The sequence below is a fragment of the Furipterus horrens genome, unplaced genomic scaffold, assembly GCF_987537825.1.
Source record: "Furipterus horrens unplaced genomic scaffold, mFurHor1.1.pri manual_scaffold_7, whole genome shotgun sequence".
Taxonomy (NCBI): domain Eukaryota; kingdom Metazoa; phylum Chordata; class Mammalia; order Chiroptera; family Furipteridae; genus Furipterus; species Furipterus horrens.
In genome coordinates, this window is record NW_028327177.1 from 5,470,620 (window position 1) to 5,491,264 (window position 20,645).

Genomic DNA, 20,645 nt, shown 5'->3' on the forward strand with positions numbered 1-20,645 from the left:
GGCCCCAAATTCAGGAGCTGTCAGAGTAGGCTGTGGTGTGACCAGAAGGAGGAGCACGCAGGAGTCCTCTGTCCCCAGCCCCAGGTCGTCACCCGGTGGCTGCCTGCAGGGTCGTGTATGGAGCAGATCCCAGGGGTGGGGCAGGCGCAGAGAGAGGCACCCCAAGTACGTGGGAAAAGCTGGTGTCACAGCCCAGGGGGATGGACGGTGACATCCATGGAGATAAAGCGGAGTGAGGACAGGAGAACCTGTCTGCAGCCCGAAAAGGTGTCCAGGGGAGTCTTTACCCAGGAAGGGTCCTCTTCTAAAAGGGACCGTCGTGCCTGGCCACGCAGAAGTGGGCGTGTGGCCTGCACTGTACGTGGTCAGAGCACCCTTGTGTGTACGTGTGGACCTAAGGGTCACTGAGTCAGTGTACACAGAGGGTGGAACGTGTCCAGCAGAGAAGGACCAGGACGGCAAAGACGCTTGAAGTTCTGTCTTAGGAGGCCGGGGTTAAAGAACATGATCATGAGAAATCTGGGGGCCCTGGTGGGAGAGTCAAGGAGAGCACGTGTGCACAGTTCCAGCACATTGTCCAGCACATAGTGGGTCTTCATCTCAGGTCCATCCAATCTCTCTCTACGTTCCGGATCTAGAACAGGTCAGTGACGTAGATTTGCAGCAGGGGCGTTGGGGCCTTCAAGCACGTGGAGAGGAGGCGGACAGGCCTGAGCGTACACAGAGCAGGGCCTCGGGGTTCAGTGACAGGGGCATGGGGGCCAGCAGGGGGCAGACAGGCGACTTGCGGGAGTCATTCTGTCAGACCCGTCTCCTTTAAGGATGGCAGGCAGTGGGGTTTCGCGGTCACTGGCCCTGTGAGTCTCACGTGTCAGTGACCCTCTGACCTCTCTGCAAGGTGTCCTCCTGGTTCTCTGACCTCACACCGCCCTTCCTGGTCTTCCCTTTTTCTTGTCCAGCAGCATTTGCCAGAGCACTTGGGGAAGACGACTGGCGCCATCTTCCAAAATGGTGGGTTAGACCCATTGTGCAGAGGAGGAGACTGAGGCTCAGAGTCCATGGGCCCAGGATCGCCCAGGTAGTTGGTGGCAAGAACTTGAAACCAAATTTCCTGACCCTAGTAACCCTTTCCCGCCCCATCCCTCTTTTCCTCCATGTCAGAAAACGTGCCCGACCATGCCTCATGTCCTCAGCACCCCCACCCAGAGTAAATAGTGTGCCTCAGTTTACAGAGTTGGTCCTAGGCATTGGAATCAGTACAGCCAGGTGCACCCAGTCTTGAGGTAACTCCTAACAGCCCCATGGCTGGTGAATGATCTTGCATTTTTATGCCCTAAGTGACTGACCTTGGAAATGAGTGACAGGGAGGGCGTCTCAAAGCCCCAGGGAACTGTGTGTTTTTGAAATTGTAGCTAAGAGCTGGTAACCCCTAGGAACTTATTAAGGTGCCCCTGACCATCCTCATCCACGCCACCTGCATGCTGGGGTCCCTCCCCTGGAATAATTGATCTGTATGTACCAGAAGTATCTCGAGGGCAGAACCAAGTCCCGGGTCCGCTCTGTACCTTGACACAGGGCTCGGTACAGAGTGATTGCCCCAGGCACGTGCACGGAATGAAGGACGGAGTGAGTGCATATAAAATCCAGGAGCATTTATATACCGACTTGGGGCTCAGGGAGACAGGGAAATTGCGAAACACAATCAGCCCTGATGGCTATTGTGTGTACCCTGCAGCTGGGCAGACAGATGTGTCTGTCACGACATTACCAGTGTGAAGCACACTGTTTTTTTGGTTTTTTTTTTTTTTAATTACTCTCATTTTGGAAACTTGAAGCCACTAAATGTTTCCATTCTAATGAGATTTCCAAAAAGAGAGAGAGAACAAATCTGAGGGGGAAAATAGCAGAGGACCCAGATATTATTTTGCATCTGTGCCTGGCTCTCCGCAGAAACAGTGGGGACATTGGTAGGAACATGCTAATGGGATCGGAAAATATAAGATGTTTACGCCTTTTGGTTTGGGTCTGAGAGGACCCGTTGTTATAGCTGAATGTGAAAAGTCTCCAGGGTACGTATGGTAAGAGAAGTAAGTAGCCCACCACTTCCACACTGGCATCTTCCCCATGGTCTGCAGCCGGAAGGCGGCCGGAAGGACTGGCCCCTCTGCGGGTGACCAAGGTGAATGCCGGCTTGCAATAATTTCAGAGCTGCTGGGAAGATTTGCTCCCTTATCTGCCAGAACCTCTGGACCTCAGCTGGAGGCCCCAGAAGAGGGACCTTAGTCCTTTGGTGGAAGGCTTCATTCACTTGTAAAAGATGGAGTTTCTTGCTGGAAGTCAGCTCACAAGAAAGAGAATCCGATTCAAAGCCAGGTCTTTATAAATAGAGGTGCCATTAGGGTTAATCCAGAAATGAAGGGACACCTATAGGGGCCCCAAATCCCAGCACCTGGCTCATATCATTCTGCTCCCCCAGGGGAGCCCCAGAAGTTTAGTTCTGAAAGCATGGGACTTTTCGTTCCTGTGAAATGGAAGATGTGAAATGTGTGGAGACGCAAACAAAGTCAGGGCTGTAACAGCTTCGATAAGAATAGAAGGGTGTGGGCCAGATAAATGTGGGACCACACTTGAATGTTGGTGCCCTGCTGGGCCTGGGGATGTAGGAGCAGCCCCCAGTCCCTCCCACACACCCAAAGTCATCTTAGCACCTAGTCCAGTTGAAGGCTTTGTTCTCGAGGACTTGGTTATCTGCCTCTGTTCCATCAATGCTAAATGCATATTTGCACCCATTTTAACATCTCTGAAACGAGGACGGTGAAATACAGTCGATGACTGTAATGATTTAATGGGCAGTTTTGCTTTCTTCAGTTGTCTGTACAGTTATGAGTCTTACAATTAACTGTGTTTGAGAGGGAATGAAAAGTTATAGTATTTCTTGGTCGTCGGCAGCCGTCCGTCTCGAGACGATGGTGTAGCTTCTTAAGAGTCTATCTGCACCGCCGAGAATGGCTGTGCAGTCCGACTCGGGAGTGACACGGTATCTGTCTCCTCCCGTGTTGAATCGACATCTTGCGATGTCGTTGGAGTGTCCTCTCCAGTGAAGCTGAAGCTACAGAGCCTGGGCAGGGTGATATGGAGGGTCTGCTGTTGCCCATGCAGCAGACCCCCCCTCTCTTCGCAGCTGAAGGGTCCAAGGGAAAGACGGAGTCAATACAGCTTGGCTTCAGGTGCGCCGCAGGAGTTGCCGGTGTTGACTACAACGTCAAACTGCCTTAGGGACTCCGGCTCCGGATTTTCTGTCGGGGTTTACTCCCTTAGCCTTTCCCCTGAAGAGGTATGCCGCAAGGCAGCGGAGGTTTTTTGGAGTCAGAGTTTTCCTTCTCTGATGTGCCCTGACTGGAAGATCGAACCAGCGACACTTAGCTTGCAGGCCGACGCTCAATCCACTGAACCAAACCAGCCAGGGTAAGTATTTCTTGGTAGACTTAACTAAAGATGATACATGGTTCATGAATTCCAAATGTATTGTAATAATAACAGTTGTTTCTAGTTATTGAGAAATTATAAATTTCCCAGGCACTGTGTTTTATGGAATAAAAAAAAAAAACAGTCATATTCGTAATAATAATAATTGCTAACATTTATCAAGCACTAGCCTTAGCATATTATAATTCCCATTTTACAGATGTAGAAACTGAGGCACATGTAGAATTCACAGCAACCCTGTGAGGTTGAATAATTTTCCCCATAATGAACGCAAGGGATTGGAGGATCAGAGAGGTTAAGTTACTGACCTGAAGCCACACAGCAGTAAATAGTGTAGTCAAAATTTAAATTCATTTCTAAATTTATGCTCTCAATTTAAAATATTTTGTAAGTGGACATGAGTGTCAGCAATGAGAAGGCAAGGACCAGTGACTGTCTGCCTGTAGCATTTTATATCTCTTGTCTCACTGAATCCTCTTAGGAGTCAGGCGCTTTAGTCCTACTACAGATGAGAAAGCAGAAACCCCGTGGTGAGGCTGGACTTGAGACCCTGCCATGTCTAGCCCCAGGGCCCAGGCTGTTCCCTGACAGGAGGTCTCCATGACCCTTGGTCACATTGTGAAGTTTTCCTTGAAGCCTAAAGGAACACAGTATCATTCATGAATATGCTCCTGAGACAGTAACTGTGAGTTCAGAGAGGGCGGCTGACTTGTTTAAAAACCATTAATGAGGAGACGGGACACTCAAGAAGTGCATGGAAATGTTATACCATGAAACTTGCACAGATGTTTCCAGAGGCAGATTGACCATGAAACTAACGAAGCTTACGATGCAGGCCCTGTGCTAATTTCTATTCGTAATTTGTATTCTTTTCCCTAAATGTGTATTTCTTTGCCTCCACAAACATCAGTATGCCCCTATTTTGTTCCTCTGGTTGTATTAAATATTTTGGTATCCAATCAACAGGGGTATTTTTTAAGAGGAAGTCTCTTATTTTTAAGTTGTGCATATATTTTCTGCACCGCATGAGCCACGCACCATGCCTTCCATGGTGCTGACTGAGTTCAAATGCCCTTGGCTTCTAGCTTAGATCAGTAGTTAAGAGACTTTTTCTTAAGGAACTGATGGATTATGAATATTTCAGGCTCAGGGGCCAGATGGTTTCTGGGGCAACTACTCTCCCCAGGCCACAAAAGCAGCCACAGTCCATATATGATCAAAGAGCAGTGGCTGTGGCATCAGAAAATGTACAGACAGAAGCAGGTAGCTACAGATTGGACAGAGATAGGTATAGATAAAGATCCAGACAGAGGTTTGTGAATGCTTATTTATGAGTCCTATTCTTATTTTCTTGGCTCATTTCAAGAATATGGAAGTTTTTAGAGAAAACCGATTTTTGCTATATGCAGTTTTCCCTTGGCATCTGTAGGAGATTGTTTTCAGGACCCCCGTGGATACCAAAACCCAGGGATGCTCAAGTCCCTTACAGGAAATGCACTATTTGCATATAACAGAGACACCTCCTCCGGTATACTTAAAATCATCTCTAGATTACTTACGATACCTAAACCAATGTAAATACTGTGTAAATAGTCGTTAGACTGTATTGTTGAGGGAATAGTGAGAAGAAAGAGGTCTGTATGTATTTAATACAGACACAGAGATGGGAGGCCTCACTACATAGTGCATGTCAGCAACAACCTAACATTTTTTCCCAAATATTTTTGATTCATGGTTGGCTGAATTTGTGGATGGGGAACGCGTGGGTCAGAGGGTGAGTACAGGCAATATTTTTACTCTCCTCTCTAAGCCTTAGGTGTGAGAAGGAAAGAGGTAAGAAAGTAGCATCTGATGAACGCCTCCTATGGCTAGAATTCTAGGCGGTTCACGCACGTGATTCTCCTTTGATCCACATGCTAATCCCTGAGGTAGGTTCAGAGGGTCTCTTTATTGCACAGTTAATGGGAATCGGTGACTATTTACTTAAAGGGAATCTGCCAAAAATGGAGCCACACTTCATACCAGACAGTGAAGAAAAGCATCTTCTTAGCACTTTATCACAAAAATGTAATTGAAAATGTTGATTCTGTATCACAGTCAACAAAATTTAGGTTATAATTGTAACAATCCTCTAATTGTTAGCATGAACAAAGACTAAATCAAGTGTTAATTTGGAGAGATTTTTTTTTTATGCCAAAATGACACAATAATACAATATGACTTAACCGTTTGTTTTCTCAACATTCGGGAGGAAGGAATGTATGGGAACTTCAATCCTTTGGAATAGCGGTTGATTTGTCTTCCGTTGTTCCGGGGAGATTGACACATGTTCATGGCTTTGCTGTATGTACGGCAGCTCTTCATCATCATATCCATCGACTCCATGACATCCTGACTCTGTTGTACGTTCTGCCTTTGGACTCTGCACACGGTTCACACTGTACTTTTGGATGCTGTACCTCATGGGGAGGCAGGGACTGACCTGCAGAGCTCTGCAGACTGAAGATCCAGGCTGCTGTGAAATCGTCAAGGGTGTTTGCAAGGATACCTCTCCGGAGAAGTGCTTTTTAGCCGTAAGGATTTTCGCTGTGCTGTGCAATCTCTGAGCTCCAAGGACTGGGGTAAAGATAATGAAAATCCTTTGAGGTGTCACTCCTGTGTTACAGGTGAAAAACTGAGGTTCAGAAAAACAAACCTGCCCAAGGTTATCTGGCTCCCGGGTGGTGAGTTTTCTGTTACTGCACACAGACTACCACAAAGCTTAGCAGCTGAGCACCGCACACATTGATTACCTCCGTTTATGTGCATCAGGAATCCAGGCACGGCTTACCTGGGTCTTGTGCCCAGGGCCTCTCCCAAAGGCTACAGTGAGGGTATCAGCCGGGGCTGGGGGTGCATCTGAAGGCGAGACTGGGGAAGGACTCTCTCCCGAGCTCCCTCTTGTGGTTGTTGGAGGAATTCAGTTCCTTGAAGGCTGTTGGACTGAGCGTCTCCGTTCCTCGCTGGCTGTTGGCTGAAAGCCACATTTGGTTCCACACCACGTGGGCTCTCCAGCATGGCACGGCAGCTTGCTTCGTCAAAACCAGCAAGAGACAGCCCACCAGCAAGATGACAGTTACAGCTTTTGTAACTAATCACAGAAATGACATCCCACTGTATTCTGCGGGTTAGAAACTCATCCCAGGTCCCAGCCACCTTTCAGCAGTGGGAATTAACCACATGTGCGACTTGCAGGAGGCGAGGATCCCCGGAGACCATCTTCAAGTCTGCCTGGTCCAATTAGATCCCCGGATCTTTCCTTTTTCCCTTTCAGTGCTGGTTATGAGAAGAACGTGACAGGTGTTTGCAACATGAAGAAGATGCTCGAAATACAACCGCACATCACTTTATGGCGCCTACCGTCTTCAAATACAGTTTTTACATGTTGATTAAAAGTGCTCTGTTGGTAAGCATGCTTTGCAGATATAGCAGTCCCTAGCAAGTCCCGATACTCGGGAAGCCTGCTGCTCAGGATGAGTTGATTGCCATTCCTGGGGAGAGGGGGCTGGGGACCAGCTTGACCTTAACATCTCAGGATGTGACAGAGAGATGGCTTGTTCTGGAAGGAAAAAGGAACCATCGAGAGATGGCTTGTTCTGGAAGGAAAAAGGAACCATCGAGAGATGGCCTGCATCTCTCCACTTGCTTGGCTCTCCCTGTTTGCCACTCAGCCTGGCCCACGTATCCTGTTGGAGTAGGCAGTATGGACCTAATGGCTCCTATCTCCAGCCCTTAGGGAGACAAGAATGTGACCTGCCAGAGCTTGGATAGAATCACCTGTATCTGAAGTGTCACTTGAACACGGGTGCTGGATGGGGTGTGTTGGCAACGGTGTTAATGGGACTGTGTATTTCAGCTGATGATATTGCTAGTGTGGAGGAGGCCAGAGGCATGGGACAGAACTGCTTGTTCTGGAGAAGACTGATCACCCTGTCCTCAGGCAGAGGCCTCCGCCCTTCCCAGCCCCCCAGAATGACCATGGTCTTCTTTTGGAGGGTGGATGGATCCAAGAATAGTGACCAGGAGTCCCGCAGAAGCAGCCAGGTGATGACTCAGACTGGTGTAGATGGTGCAGTGCATCATGGGACGCAGACAGCCTCCAGCTACGGCTTCTTCCAGGTTTTAGTTGATTTGCCCATTATAAATAAGGAATCCCAGGCCTGAGGAAATGGCAAACGTTCCATCAGCCACGTGGGCCTCAGTCATCGGCTGGACCCTCTGAGCTAAGATTCACTCCTGCCATCGCTAGCAGGCATTGGCCTGCGTCCTGCACCAGCATCGGCTTCTTTCTTTCTCACAACACCCTGTGTTAGGCACCCTGGTCATTCCCATTTACAAGTGAGGAAACAGCCCCCTAGGTGGTGAGTGATGGCAGAAGTTCCTTTCTTTCTCACAACACCCTGTGTTAGGAGCCCTGGTCATTCCCATTTACAGGTGAGGAAACAGCCCCCTAGGTGGCGATTGACCCCCGAGTTGGGAACTCCAGCCTGTTTGTCTTCCCAGGCTGGACCCCCCAGGTACTGCCCTGCGGGCCTTTGGGATCATCTTTCTCAATCCTCTCCTGTCACAGTCGCAGACACAGAGGCCTGGGGAGAGGAAGGGGCTTCTCCAAGCTCCTGCCTGAGTCACCCGCAGCAGAGCTGGAGGTAGATCGGGCTGGGCAGTGTGATTCCCAGAAGCGCTCGTGCTGACGCAGGAAACAAGGAAGTGCCTGGCGCCCAGTGGGTGCTTTACCTCTGAGGCATTTCCCATGCGGAGCCGTGGGTTTCGTCTTCTGCTGGAGAGCAGGGACCCGTGGTGGCGGCTGAGGATCAGGACAGGCTGTCCCGCCGTCGGTCCTGTCTTCGCCTGGCTAGGCAGAGTTTGTGCACGGCCCCATCCTTGTCCCGGGCCCTGGACCTTACCCTGGAGACACCAGGCGCAGCTACAGGGCTGTTTCTCCAGTCCGTTTCCTCCCGCCCTCTGCCCCCCACCTGGGTGGGAGTGTGTAGGAGGCTGTGTCTGGCTTAAGGGCACGTCTGAGACCCTTGACCCTGACTGGCTGGCTCCTTTGCCAGGACAGCCAGGACCCAGCAGAGAGAAGGGCAGCTGTTGGCTCTGCCCAAGATTCCACCCACGGCCCCTGGCTCAGTCCTGCCCGTCTGGTCCTGGTTGGGGTGGAGGTGGGCGTGGGGGAGGGAGGTGCTGGGCAAGGAGAGAGGAAAGGAGGAGGAAGAGGAGAGAGGAAGGGGTCGGGAAGGAGTGGAAAAGAAGCGAGGGATAGGGGGCAGTGACAGAAAAGGGGGGCGAAGGCAACAGTCAGGACGCAGAGAAGGAAACCGACCTGCCAGAGGAGGAAAGGAGTAATCGGGGAGGCGCGGGGAGCCAGACAGGAGGCGAGGGGTGACTGCGTCCAGCCACACGGAGCTGGCTTCCACCCTGAAATCAAGTTCATATTTTAAGAGTAAATTGAAGTAAGCAAGAAGCCAAGAAGCGCTTCCTCTTCTCGGGTGAAGGAACTTCCTTGATGCATTTGGCTCAATAAATGAATGATTGTCCCCAGATCTCAGAAGCGAAGCCCCAGGTTCCATTCCTTGTGGGTGAGGAAATGGGGAGCTCGCCGGGCGTTTGCTGCCCCCCGCTGGCGGAAGCCCGATTCTGCACCCTCCCCGCCGATGCTGGTGGCATGGAGGACCCTAACCCCGACCTCTTCGATCAGCCTGCTGGTTCTTTCCACGGGGACCTCAAACTCATCAGGTCCACAGTATGGTTGATCGGTCCTGATGTCTGTGACCAGCCCTTGTCCCCCCGGTCACCCACGCCCGAGACCCTGCAGGTGCTCCTCTTGCTGGGCCTCCACATCCCAGGAGTCGCAAGTCCTGCTGGGACCACCGGGGCCCTTGTCACCTCTCCAGTTCAGCCCTCATCCTCTCTCACCAGCCTGTGACAGCAGTCTTCTGACTGCTGGCAGTCTTCGTCAATAGAGACATAGATAATAAAAATACTGACATATATATATATATAGCCCTGGCTGGTTTGGCTCAGTGGATTGAGCATCGGCCTGTGAGCTAAGTGTCGCTGGTTCGATCTTCCAGTCAGGGCACATCAGAGAAGGAAAACTCTGACTCCAAAAAACCTCCGCTGCCTTGCGGCATACCTCTTCAGGGGAAAGGCTAAGGGAGTAAACCCCGACAGAAAATCCGGAGCCGGAGTCCCTAAGGCGGTTTGACGTTGTAGTCAACACCGGCAACTCCTGCGGCGCACCTGAAGCCAAGCTGTATTGACTCCGTCTTTCCCTTGGACCCTTCAGCTGCGAAGAGAGGGGGGGTCTGCTGCATGGGCAACAGCAGACCCTCCATATCACCCTGCCCAGGCTCTGTAGCTTCAGCTTCACTGGAGAGGACACTCCAGCGTCATCGCAAGATGTCGATTCAACACGGGAGGAGACAGATACCGTGTCACTCCCGAGTCGGACTGCACAGCCATTCTCGGCGGTGCAGATAGACTCTTAAGAAGCTACACCATCGTCTCTCGAGACGGACGGCTGCCGCCGCTGCCGATGTATATATATATATATATATATGTATATATATATATACATATATATATATATATGATACAGTGGTACATGATATAGGTATAGATATGGATATGGATGTAGATGATGTATATATAGAGAGAGATATCGGCATGTATATACAGATACAGATGTGCATGGTATAGCTATGGATATGGATGTTGATATAGATATGAATGTAAATATAGATATAGATGATATGGGCATGGATATGGATATATATATATATTTAAAAGATCATCTGCAGAATGAAGTCCAGACCCTTCATTTGGCCTGCAAAGCCCTTCAATCCCCTCGGTCTCTCCAGAACCACCTTAAACCTTTTGCATTTTTCCTGACAAAAAGGCAGTTGCTCATCTCTGAAGTCGTTTTTATCCATTCTCCAAACACTTGCGGGTTCTTAGCAAGTGGCAGACTTTGAGCTGGTCGCAGGCGTACAGAGAGAAAGAAGGCAGTCTCCGTCCCCACGGAGTGACGTCTCATAGACGGGACACACGAGTGCCGCCCAGACGTGATCTGATGGACGGGGTGGGGTGGGGTTACCTTGCTCCATAAAGCTGGATGCATTAGTGACTTGTAATGAAACATGTTTACTATGTCACCGTTTCCATGGGTTGGGCGTCTGGGCACAGCTTAATTGAGTCCTCAGCCTGGGGCCTCACAAAGGCTGGGCTGTGTTCCCTTCTGGAGCTTGGAAGTTCTCCTTCAAGCTCGCCTGATGGTTGGTCCTTGTGGTTGTAAGACTGAGTCCCACTTACGTGCTGGCCATCCGCTGGGTGCTCCTCTGGGTCCTAGAGGCCACCACGGTTTCTTGCGTTGCGGCTCTCCTGGCCCCTTCACCACATGGCAGCTCACGCCAAGGCCAGCACGAGAGTCTCTCGCTCCGTTCTGCTAAGATTGAGTCTCACATAAAGGAACGCGATCACCAGGGTGCTATCTCATTGCCTTCGCTGCGTAACGCAGCCTAACCGAGGAGCGACAGCACATCATCTTTGCCTTCTTCTGTTGTTAGAAGCAAGTCAAAAGTGCCACCTGCACTCAAGGACGGGGGTTATATTGATACCAGGGCATGACTCATTGGGAGCAACCCTAGGGTATGCCCACCATACACACACCCCGTAGACTCTTCCCAGGATTTACATACGTCCCAGATAGGAGGTGTAGATAGAGTTTTATAGTCTGGCTTCAGTTCTCTCCGAGTTAGTCAGCTGCGGGTCACTGAGCTGTTCTTCCTCCCCAGCCACAGGCTTCAGCTCCGTGTTTGATACTTACTGAAGGCAAAGCCACTCACACAGGGCTGGTGGTCGATGGTTTGCATTGCGGGACCACAAACTTAAAATTTTAGACAATCTCGTTCTTCAGAATCTTCAGCATGTGACTAGGTGATATCCTCTTATTATTCCCAGCCCTCAAGACCAACTCTGTCTCCAACTTCTTAATTGTGATTGCTGAGAAGTTTGTGAGTCTTGTGTCTTTAGGGTTGTGACTTCCACCTCATCTGGATGCATAAACTGTCTCACTAGACAAAGGCCCTACGAGGGATTCCAGTGTCAGGTGTTAGGGTAGTATGTTTCATTTACTACACAGTGCAAGCAAATGATTATAAAGCGGTCATAGGTCATTGTCAGGACTGGAATGGAAACGCATCAGGGGTTCTCTGATGTCGAGGGAGGGATCCCCCAGGGAAACATGCACTGAGCAGCTGGGTCATGAAAAGATCCGGAAGCGATCATGACTGGCACTCCCAAGACATTAGCAAGAGGAGGAAGGGGATTGTGGAGGCAGTGGGTGGGGAAGAGAAGCATCAAAACAGCCCACAGGCTCGAAGAGTTTGAGGAAATGCTGTCGTTGGGTAGGGCCGGCCTGGGAGGGGGAAGCAGCGAACAAGGCTGTGAGAAGGGCAAGGTCGGGTCATGAAAGGTCTATACCCCTGGCAAAAGGAGAAGATCAAACCAGGTTCTGTGCCCAAGAGCTTTTGCTGGGGCAGGAGCACGAACCGGCTGCTCCTCTGTGACTTGCCAAGGACCAGCGTCCTGCATCATTCAGTGTGGGGGCTCCAATGTCTTCTAGTGCGAAGAATGCTTTGTAATTTTACAAACACTTCTGAAGATTCCCCAGTGGAAAGCGCTTATTCCCTTGAGACGTGTTAACTGTAAAACAACAACAGCCAAACACACTAAGACGGGTGATGGAGGCCTTCGCTGAACTGATCCATTTTTGGAATGAGTTTGTGTTTTCTTTGCACCAAGAACTTCTTCATATATTTGAAAATTACTGCCCTATAAGTGCAGGATATGTTATTAATTTATTCACATTCCTGATGATTTACTAACGTTTGTGATAACTTTTGGTCTTTGGGGCGGGTGGGTCTGCAACCCCTAGGGTTGGAACCAGAAGACCTAGTTTGAATGCCAACAAACTAATCGATTCCACTCGCTGGTAAAGTAGAAATATGCACAGCGTCTGACCCCTCCCGACCTTGCTTTCTTTAGCTGGAATGTTAACCCGACCTGCCTTACACTTTGTTGGGCAGTTAAATGGAATCGCACAGAACCCACGCCATGTCCGATGGAGGTTCTAGCTTCATCCTGCCGTCTGTCACCTTCCCCTGTCTGGCCACAGAGCAGCCAGGACTCGACACTTTACCTTAGTGTTCTTCTTCCTTCCCTTCTAGGTTCCTGATCGTCCTGGGGTGCTTGATTCTGGCCGTCCTGACCACATTCAAGGAGTACGAGACTGTTTCGGGAGACTGGCTTCTGTTGCTGGTGAGACCGCAGACCCGCCGTGGTTCTGTGCTACTGGGCTCGATGCTTCTGGTTGGACTTCCACAGCGAAGACAAGGAGGGTGCCTTTGGGTGCAGCTCTGCCCAGTTGGATTTGGCTCCCTGGGGCCTCCGGCCAAGTCCAGGCCCAAGAGAAAGCAATGCCGGGGTCAAACAGTCAGGTCTGCCGGGGGCACAGGTGGAGTGGGGAGTGCCATTTCTTATTCCAGATCAGAGATAAGATCAGAGCAAAAACCAATGCACGTTCGTTAAATTCTAAAGCACAGCTTCGCAGTCCTCCGAGAGGGAACACCAAGGCACGTTCCATTGGAAACCCAGACTTTGCTTTTTCTTCGTAAACCCCGAGGATCTCTTACTCCATGCAAGGCCAAGTGCAAATCCCATTTTGACATAAAACTTCCCATCGTCCCTCCCAGGTCCTCTGCCTATTTTTACTTTCCATTCTCCACCCTGGGGGGTGGGGAGAGAGTGGGACCAGCATTCTCAGCCAGTTAGCTAATGCCCCAACTCAGTTTCCTCACATCCTCGCCTGAAATCCGTGAAAATGTCAGGTGAGCAGCCAAGGCTGATGGGCTGGATGCAGCCTCCTCTGCACCAGGCAGAGGCCCCAGGAAGGACCGGTTCCTTCTGCAGCCCCCGAGAGCACGGGTCCTGGGCCCTTTGAATGACCACACTCTTGCTGAATGAGGAGTTAGCCCACCTCTTCAAGGGAGAGTGCCAGCCCCCCTCCCCAGTTAGGGCTCCCGGAATAGCAGAACCTTTGCCTCATGCTGACATACCGTCCTTGGCCCCCCAAAACAGTGGGTTTCTTGAAGGCAGGTGTTTACAGTCTGATCCTCATGGCCTGTAGCTGACCTGAATGGGTGAATCCAGTTCCCGGGAACTAGGTTGCTGGGGTCACTGTGGAGCAGAAACTCCCCAGGGTCCCAGAAAGGCTACCACAGAGAGAGGGGGGCAAAGGTGCCCTGCCTGACCAACAGAAGGCACAGGAGGGGGGGACCTGACCCGGCGTCCTAGGAGGCAGCCTGGGGCTTACGCTGTGAGCTCCAAGCTGCGGCCCCAGCCTGGGGTTCTTTCTTGGCCACTTCGGAGCCCTGAGAAACTTGTTGGACATTCCTTTCCTTGGTTTCTCAAAACGTAAAATGCAGATAATATGAAACACTCAGTGCGGGTGGCACCTGGCCCAGGAGCCATGCTGAGTGACATCAGCCACACTTAGCAGTACCAGGGGCCAGGCGCTGGTGAGGTCAGTAGACAATTTCATTGAAACCTCTTTTCAACCCAACTGCACTTCTTAGAGACGTTTAATACATGAGAGAGATTTTTTAAATGATCCATTGGGACAGAAATATAGGGAAAAGAATGAGTAATCCCTTTGCAAGCCCGAATGTTAGGGACCGTTAGCCCGTCGGCATGAAGACAGGAGCTGTCCCGCCCATGTGGAGGACACCTGTCCCCTCTCCCTGCCACCAGCAGAGCAGTGACCACGCCTGGGTCCCGGGTAATCCGCGTCTCTCCCTGTTCCTTCAACGCAGGAGACATTCGCGATTTTCATCTTCGGAGCCGAGTTTGCTTTGAGGATCTGGGCTGCGGGCTGCTGCTGCCGGTACAAAGGCTGGCGGGGACGGCTGAAGTTTGCCAGGAAGCCCCTGTGCATGTTGGGTAAGCCCCGTGCCCGGGTCTGCCGGGGCCCGAGTCCCCGTCCATCGGTGCCTTTTTTTTCTGAGGACGTTCTCAGCAGACACTCGGCTTCTGGGAATTCATGGGGCTCTGTGGAGGCCAGGCCAGCCTCTCACCCCACCTCTGTGAGCGCCCATCTTCCGGCTGCTGAGTTCCCCTTTCTGTGCCTGCTCCTCATAACTACAGCACAGGGCAGTGATTCTTCGTGGGCTGGGGGCCCTCCTGGTGCTCGGGCTGTGAAAAGGCCAGCCCGTTGCTGGGTGTTGCACACCCCAGTCCCTAAGCGTGCAGCACCCCGGTCATGGTGACGACCCATTGCCCGTGCGTTTCCAGACTGGTCGCAGTGGGGGTGGCAGGCGTGACACCATTGCAGGTTGAGAACTGCCTCTGCAGGAACGTGTTATGCCCATTTTCCAGAGGTGGAAACTGAGGCGCACGGAGCTGAGTCATGTAGCAGTCACACAGGCAGGAAGTCGCCTATTCCATCCTGACGCCCAGGTTTGGATAAACCTGGTGCCCTCCCCACCACCACCACACCGCTGTGTCTGACCCAAAAGCTGCTTTGAGGCCGTGTCCCTGAGCCCCGTCACTCGGGTGCAGGCACCCTGGTGGCAGAGAAGGTGAAAACGCTCCCTCACCCTGTTGGTGCTATGTGGGCCCATACATTCCTATCTGAAGATCCTACTAAAATCATAGGGCGACTTGACAGAATCTGCTGCAGAGATGGTTTGGGGACTCAGAGCATCAAATCCCAGGGATGCCTGAAGTTGCAGGGCCACAGAATGTCAGGGCTGGAAGGACCCTCCAAAGGCCTCTGGCCCAACATGCCCTCCAGTCCCCTGGCAGCAGCCTTCAGCCGGCCACGCAGACTGCTCGCATACCTCTAACCATGGGGCGCTCACTACCTGTCAAAGTGTTTGCTTCATCGTAACTGCTCTGACTCCCTCCAAGTGTTTGAGTTCTGCCATTCTGTTCCTCCCCTCCGTTCCAGCAGATTCTCCTTTCATCAGCAAAATGTGCTGGGTGGCTTCAACTCCACCTTATGTCCCACGTGTCCTCCTCTGTCACAGGAGAATAACCCTACTTACCATGTGGGGTTGATGTCATGATTTAACACGGCAGGGCTTGCCACACGCTTGGGTGCTGCGATGGCACCGCCGGAGCCCAGGACAGCTCTGGTCACTGGCCCCTTGTCCTTGTTCCCAGACATCTTCGTGCTGATTGCCTCCGTGCCCGTGGTCGCCGTGGGCAACCAGGGCAATGTCCTGGCCACGTCCCTGCGGAGCCTGCGCTTCCTGCAGATCCTGCGCATGCTGCGGATGGACCGGAGGGGCGGCACCTGGAAGCTCCTGGGGTCGGCCATCTGCGCCCACAGCAAAGTAGGTGCCCGCCGGAGAGGCCCCGAGATCCCGTGGGCTTCCCACCCCCGTGCCCTTCCATGGCGTCCCCTCCAGTACGGTGTTCCCAAAGGGGGGGGGGTGTTCTGTGACACTGCAGATGATGACAGTGAGGGGCAGGGAGGGGGGTGGGGCCTAAGCAGGTGCTCTGCCGCAGGCAGAAGCAGGCAGGCCCGGGCTCCAGTCTCAGCTCCCCTAGATGTAAACAACCTGTCACCCGACCCTGTTGGACCTGCAGTTGCCTCATTTCTGACACGGGATCATACTGCCTCTACCTGTGGGTTGTTGAGAGGATGGACTAAGCTAATGCAAGGTAACGTGGGATGAGAGGAGAAGGTTCCGGAATCATGAAGACTGTTAGGAATCCAAATGCCACTGTTGTTCCCTCGGAGATTTTCTGTAACGTCTCTGGGGCTTGGTTCCTGCATGGATGAAAGGGGAACCATCTTGCCCTCGCCTCTGGTGAAAAGCACTCAGGCCACACCCGGCTCATGGAGGTGGTTCCGCTGCTGCAGATCAGCACCTAGAACACGGATTAGCTCACGCCAGGAGTCGGGCGTGATTGTTTCCTCGTTATACTGATAAGGAAGCAGGTTCAGAAGGAGGAAGCACCTGCCCAAGGTCATGCAGAGGGGCACACACCAGGCAGTTCGGCTCCAGAGCCCACGTTCCGTGGTTTGCTGCTGGTCATGGTGGAGCTCACCTCTCCAAGGGAAATGAGAAGCCAGGATGGGGGGACTTAGTCTGGGCCCCTCCCAGAGTCCCCTGCACTTGAGCAGGTATGGGAACTGAGGCAGGCAGAGGGCTCCCTGTCAGCCCAAACCTTAGGTACCACTTTGGTTTAACATCCCTGCCTTCGCTGGGCCCTGGCGAGTGAAGGAGAACCCCGTGTCCCGGCTCAGGCAGGGAAAACCTTGGCATCTCCACAACCAAGCACAAAAATGTTGATGACTTTTCAAACACGCAATGTCTGATGTGGGCTGGGTGGTCCCCATCGGTCTTGAACGTGAGCCTGGCGTCACTGAGACAAGGGAAGAGGGGCCTGGAGCATCCTGAGGGATGGACATTGTGCCCGTCACTCCCCACGGTGGCTAGACCCCAGTCCCCCAGCCCCAACCTGACTGCAGGGGGCTTGGGTATGTGCCAGACACCAGGAGCCAGCCACAGACCCGGCCACAGAGCTGCTGGTGAAAATCACGTAGAGGCAGAATTGCCCCGAATAGCCTTGTAAAGGACTGCAGAGCGCAGAACTGAGACACATGTCTGCTCCTCATCAGTGACCATTATGCCGCTTCTTATAGTCCAACACAGCCAGTTTTTCTGTGCATACGCTGCTTCTCTGGTTGAGCACCAGCTGAACCTTCTGACACGTTTAGGGGTCAGGGGATAGGAAAACGCAGAGGAACACTAGACCACGTGCAGCAAGGCTGGCAGCTCGTGCTCAGACATGAGTGTGGGAGGCTGAGCCCATTCGTGCCTCCCTTCTTGGACCCCCTGCAGGGCAGACACCGGAAGAGGGGAACAGCCGGCGGGTCGCGTGCCCCCTCTGCACCAAGCTGCCTCTGCCGTGACGTGAGCGCACACGTGTGCACCGTGCACTCAGGCCCTGGCGGAACTCAGACCCGACAGCACCTGAGCGAGACGAAGTGTTAGGCACTGAGAGAAGCCTGTTTGGAAAAGAGCAAAGGCTTAGAGGGACTGGGGATAAACCCCGTCTCTCCTTGGGGGAGCAAACATCCAGGACAGTTTCACAATGGAGGTGACAGGAGCCTGAAGGTGGCACGATGACGCCCTGCTTGGTCCCTTGGGGAAGAGTAGCTCAGGCAGCGAGACCAATGTCAGCAAAGGCACAAAGGGAGGCAGGAAGCGAGCTGCCAGCGACCTCCCAGTGACCCAGAAGGCCAGGTGACTGGCCGCAGACAGTCAGAGAGATGAAGTCTATTGATATGAACAGTTTTGTTCTCTGGGGACTCACCAGGAACGACAGGCTTAATCTCCAGATCGTGTGTGCCAATAACCTTGACTTTCTTCCCGCCCGAGCCACCACGCTCGGCCTTGACGTTGGAAAGGAATGAGAGAACAGCCTGAGAGGTGGTCACGGCCAAGTGTCTGAAATTCCCGGTGCCGTCTTTGCCATCCTCTTGCCGTCCTTACTATTCCTTAATATATATTTTTTGCAGACAGCTCTCTCTTATGTGTCCTAGTCGATCATGTGCTAATAGGCATGACCTAATAGGTTTTTGATATGATTTCAATCAATAAGTGACTAACACAAAAGCTGTGCATTCCACCAGCAATACATATGTTACTTTCTGGAACTTCATTTAAAAGTGAGGAAACTGAGGCTGAGGAGGAGGGGTCATTTGCCCGGGGTCCTGCGGTCCCTTGGTGGCAGGCTGGGGCCCTGTCCGCAGCTCTGTCTACTGTACACGCTCGCTGCCCCTTGATGTTGGTTTCCCAGGAGAGCCGAGTTCGCTTCTGCCCCGCCCTGCATGGACTCCAGTCTCCCGGGTCCTGAGCCTTGTCTCCGAGGCCGCAGTTAGGCCTTCTCGCCTCCTGGGGAAGCCTCTTGAGCTGTGTTCGCAAGGTCCCCGCAGGAGGAAATCCTCTCCTCTGACAGCCACGCCCTCATTGTGTGAATGGTGCAAACAGCGGCCATGTTAGTGACTCCATTTTACAGGGATGGGAGGCGAGGGCCAGAGGAGGTGAATCGCTTGCCCACGGTCACAGAGCTGGTAAAGCTGGACTCCATCCAGCTCCAGGGTGTCTGCCTCCAGCGTCCATCCCACGGCCACCTGTGAGCCTTTCCCTTGTCCTCTGCCTGCTCCCCAGGAGCTCATCACCGCCTGGTACATTGGGTTCCTGACGCTCATCCTGTCCTCATTTCTTGTCTACCTGGTCGAGAAAGACGTGCCGGAGGTGGATGCGCAAGGAGGAGAGATGAAGGAGGAGTTTGAGACCTATGCAGACGCCCTTTGGTGGGGCCTTGTGAGTCAAAGCCCCCCACACACACACCCAGGGGTGGACTGTTACAGCAGAGAGAGGTGGGGGCCGCCTGGGCAGCTGCCTTCTGCAGCCACAGGTGGGGGCTGGACACCCTCCATTTTCCACCCAGATGCCCCCACCAGCTGTGAACAGTGAACAAACAGGATTTCCAGTGTTTGTAAGAAGCCAGGGCTCGGAAGAGTCTGGTCCCATGGTCACTAGAGACCTCACCTCATTAGTTGTAGGCTGTTAGCAGCCACGCATGTGTAGGCATAGTGACAGATGCACACACGTGACACTGACCTTCAAACATGCACAGCCCCACAGCTGCAGGGACACAGGGTACCAGGGTAGCACCCAGTGAAGGCTACTTCGCTCCAGAGCCTGGCTCTAAGGGCTTTACCTTTATTAACATATTTAAACTCAAGCAATGGTTATTAGACCCTTTTTAAAAATAGGGAAACTGAGGCATGAAGCAGTTAAGTAGCTAATCCAAGGAAGACCGCTGAGCCAGTTAGGAGTTGCCCTGGAATTTGAACTCTAGGCTACTCACCACTGCCTGCTCTGACAGCCTGCCTTCTGTGCTCAGAAGGGCATGCACACTGATAACCGACACATATAAGCACACACAGGGATACCCGGCCCACAGCAGACATTAGACACACACACGTATGTACACAATACATGTGAATGCACTCACAAGCACACATGCCGCCTACAAAACCACACACAAACACATACATGTGTGTGCATGTATGTGCGCAAACGTGCCTGCGGTCATTGACATGTTTGCTGAGCGATTGACTATAGGCAGGAAATCGTAACTCAGAGACAGGCCTCAGGTCCCGCTTGGCAGCTCCTTCCTCCTTGGTAGCTTTTGTCCCGCGGGGATCCTGTTCTCAACGGCTGCAGCGCCCACCTGGCTCAGCACAAAGACCCATGGGTGGGCTCAGTGAACAGCCCCCCAGTTTCCCTCTGCCTGGGGAGCCCTACATCCGAGCCCTCCTCTCTTCAGATCACACTGGCCACCATCGGCTACGGAGACAAGACACCCAAGACGTGGGAGGGCCGTCTGATCGCGGCCACCTTCTCCTTAATCGGCGTCTCCTTTTTTGCCCTTCCAGCGGTGAGTACCGTCAGTGTGCGGCCCTCCCAGCTGGCCCCGGCCTCGCCTGCCGTCCTGCCGTGCCCTGAAGTCCAGCCCCGTCCACTCACTAGCCACCCCCCAGCGCCGGGCACCCTGCCTGTCGCCCTGGGCTGTGCGGGCCCCTTTGCCGGCAGTGATGACTCCAAGCACCTCCTCCGAGGCCCCGTGCCGGCACTGCCTTCTGTAGACGGGTCAGCCACTCCCTGCTCAGGGCGCAACCCCGGACAGGCGTCTCTGACCCCGAGCTGGGATTGCTGGGTTCCCACCTGCCTGCCCGGGAAACTGAGCAGCTTGGGGGCTGAGACGATGTCTTTCACTCACCTATTTTTTCTTCTAAATTTTTTTTTTTAATTTTCAGTTACAGTCAACATATATTATTGCATTAGTTTCAGGTGGGCAGCATAGGGATGAGCCGTGTCAGTGGTCACCCCGCGAGGTCTAGTACCCGTGTGACACCGCAGTTACCACAGTATGTGTCTCTCGCACACTGCCGGTCCTTGCCGGTGCGCTCCCTTCCCCAGCCCCGTCATCTGCTTGTTTATGTTAAAAAAAATGCTTTTCCTTCAAAGCGA

The 20,645-nt window shown here is 52.6% G+C and overlaps 1 protein-coding gene across 1 annotated transcript in view; it reads left to right on the plus strand.

Moving 5' to 3' along the window:
- KCNQ3 (potassium voltage-gated channel subfamily Q member 3) overlaps window positions 1–20,645 on the plus strand; it is a 191,048-nt gene that overhangs the window by 142,778 nt on the left and 27,625 nt on the right. The window contains exons 2-6 of the mRNA XM_090283350.1: window positions 12,756–12,846; window positions 14,400–14,526; window positions 15,751–15,923; window positions 18,774–18,929; window positions 19,942–20,052. Of these exons, the coding sequence (XP_090139476.1) occupies window positions 12,756–12,846; window positions 14,400–14,526; window positions 15,751–15,923; window positions 18,774–18,929; window positions 19,942–20,052 (658 nt within the window). The remainder of the gene's footprint in view (window positions 1–12,755; window positions 12,847–14,399; window positions 14,527–15,750; window positions 15,924–18,773; window positions 18,930–19,941; window positions 20,053–20,645) is intronic.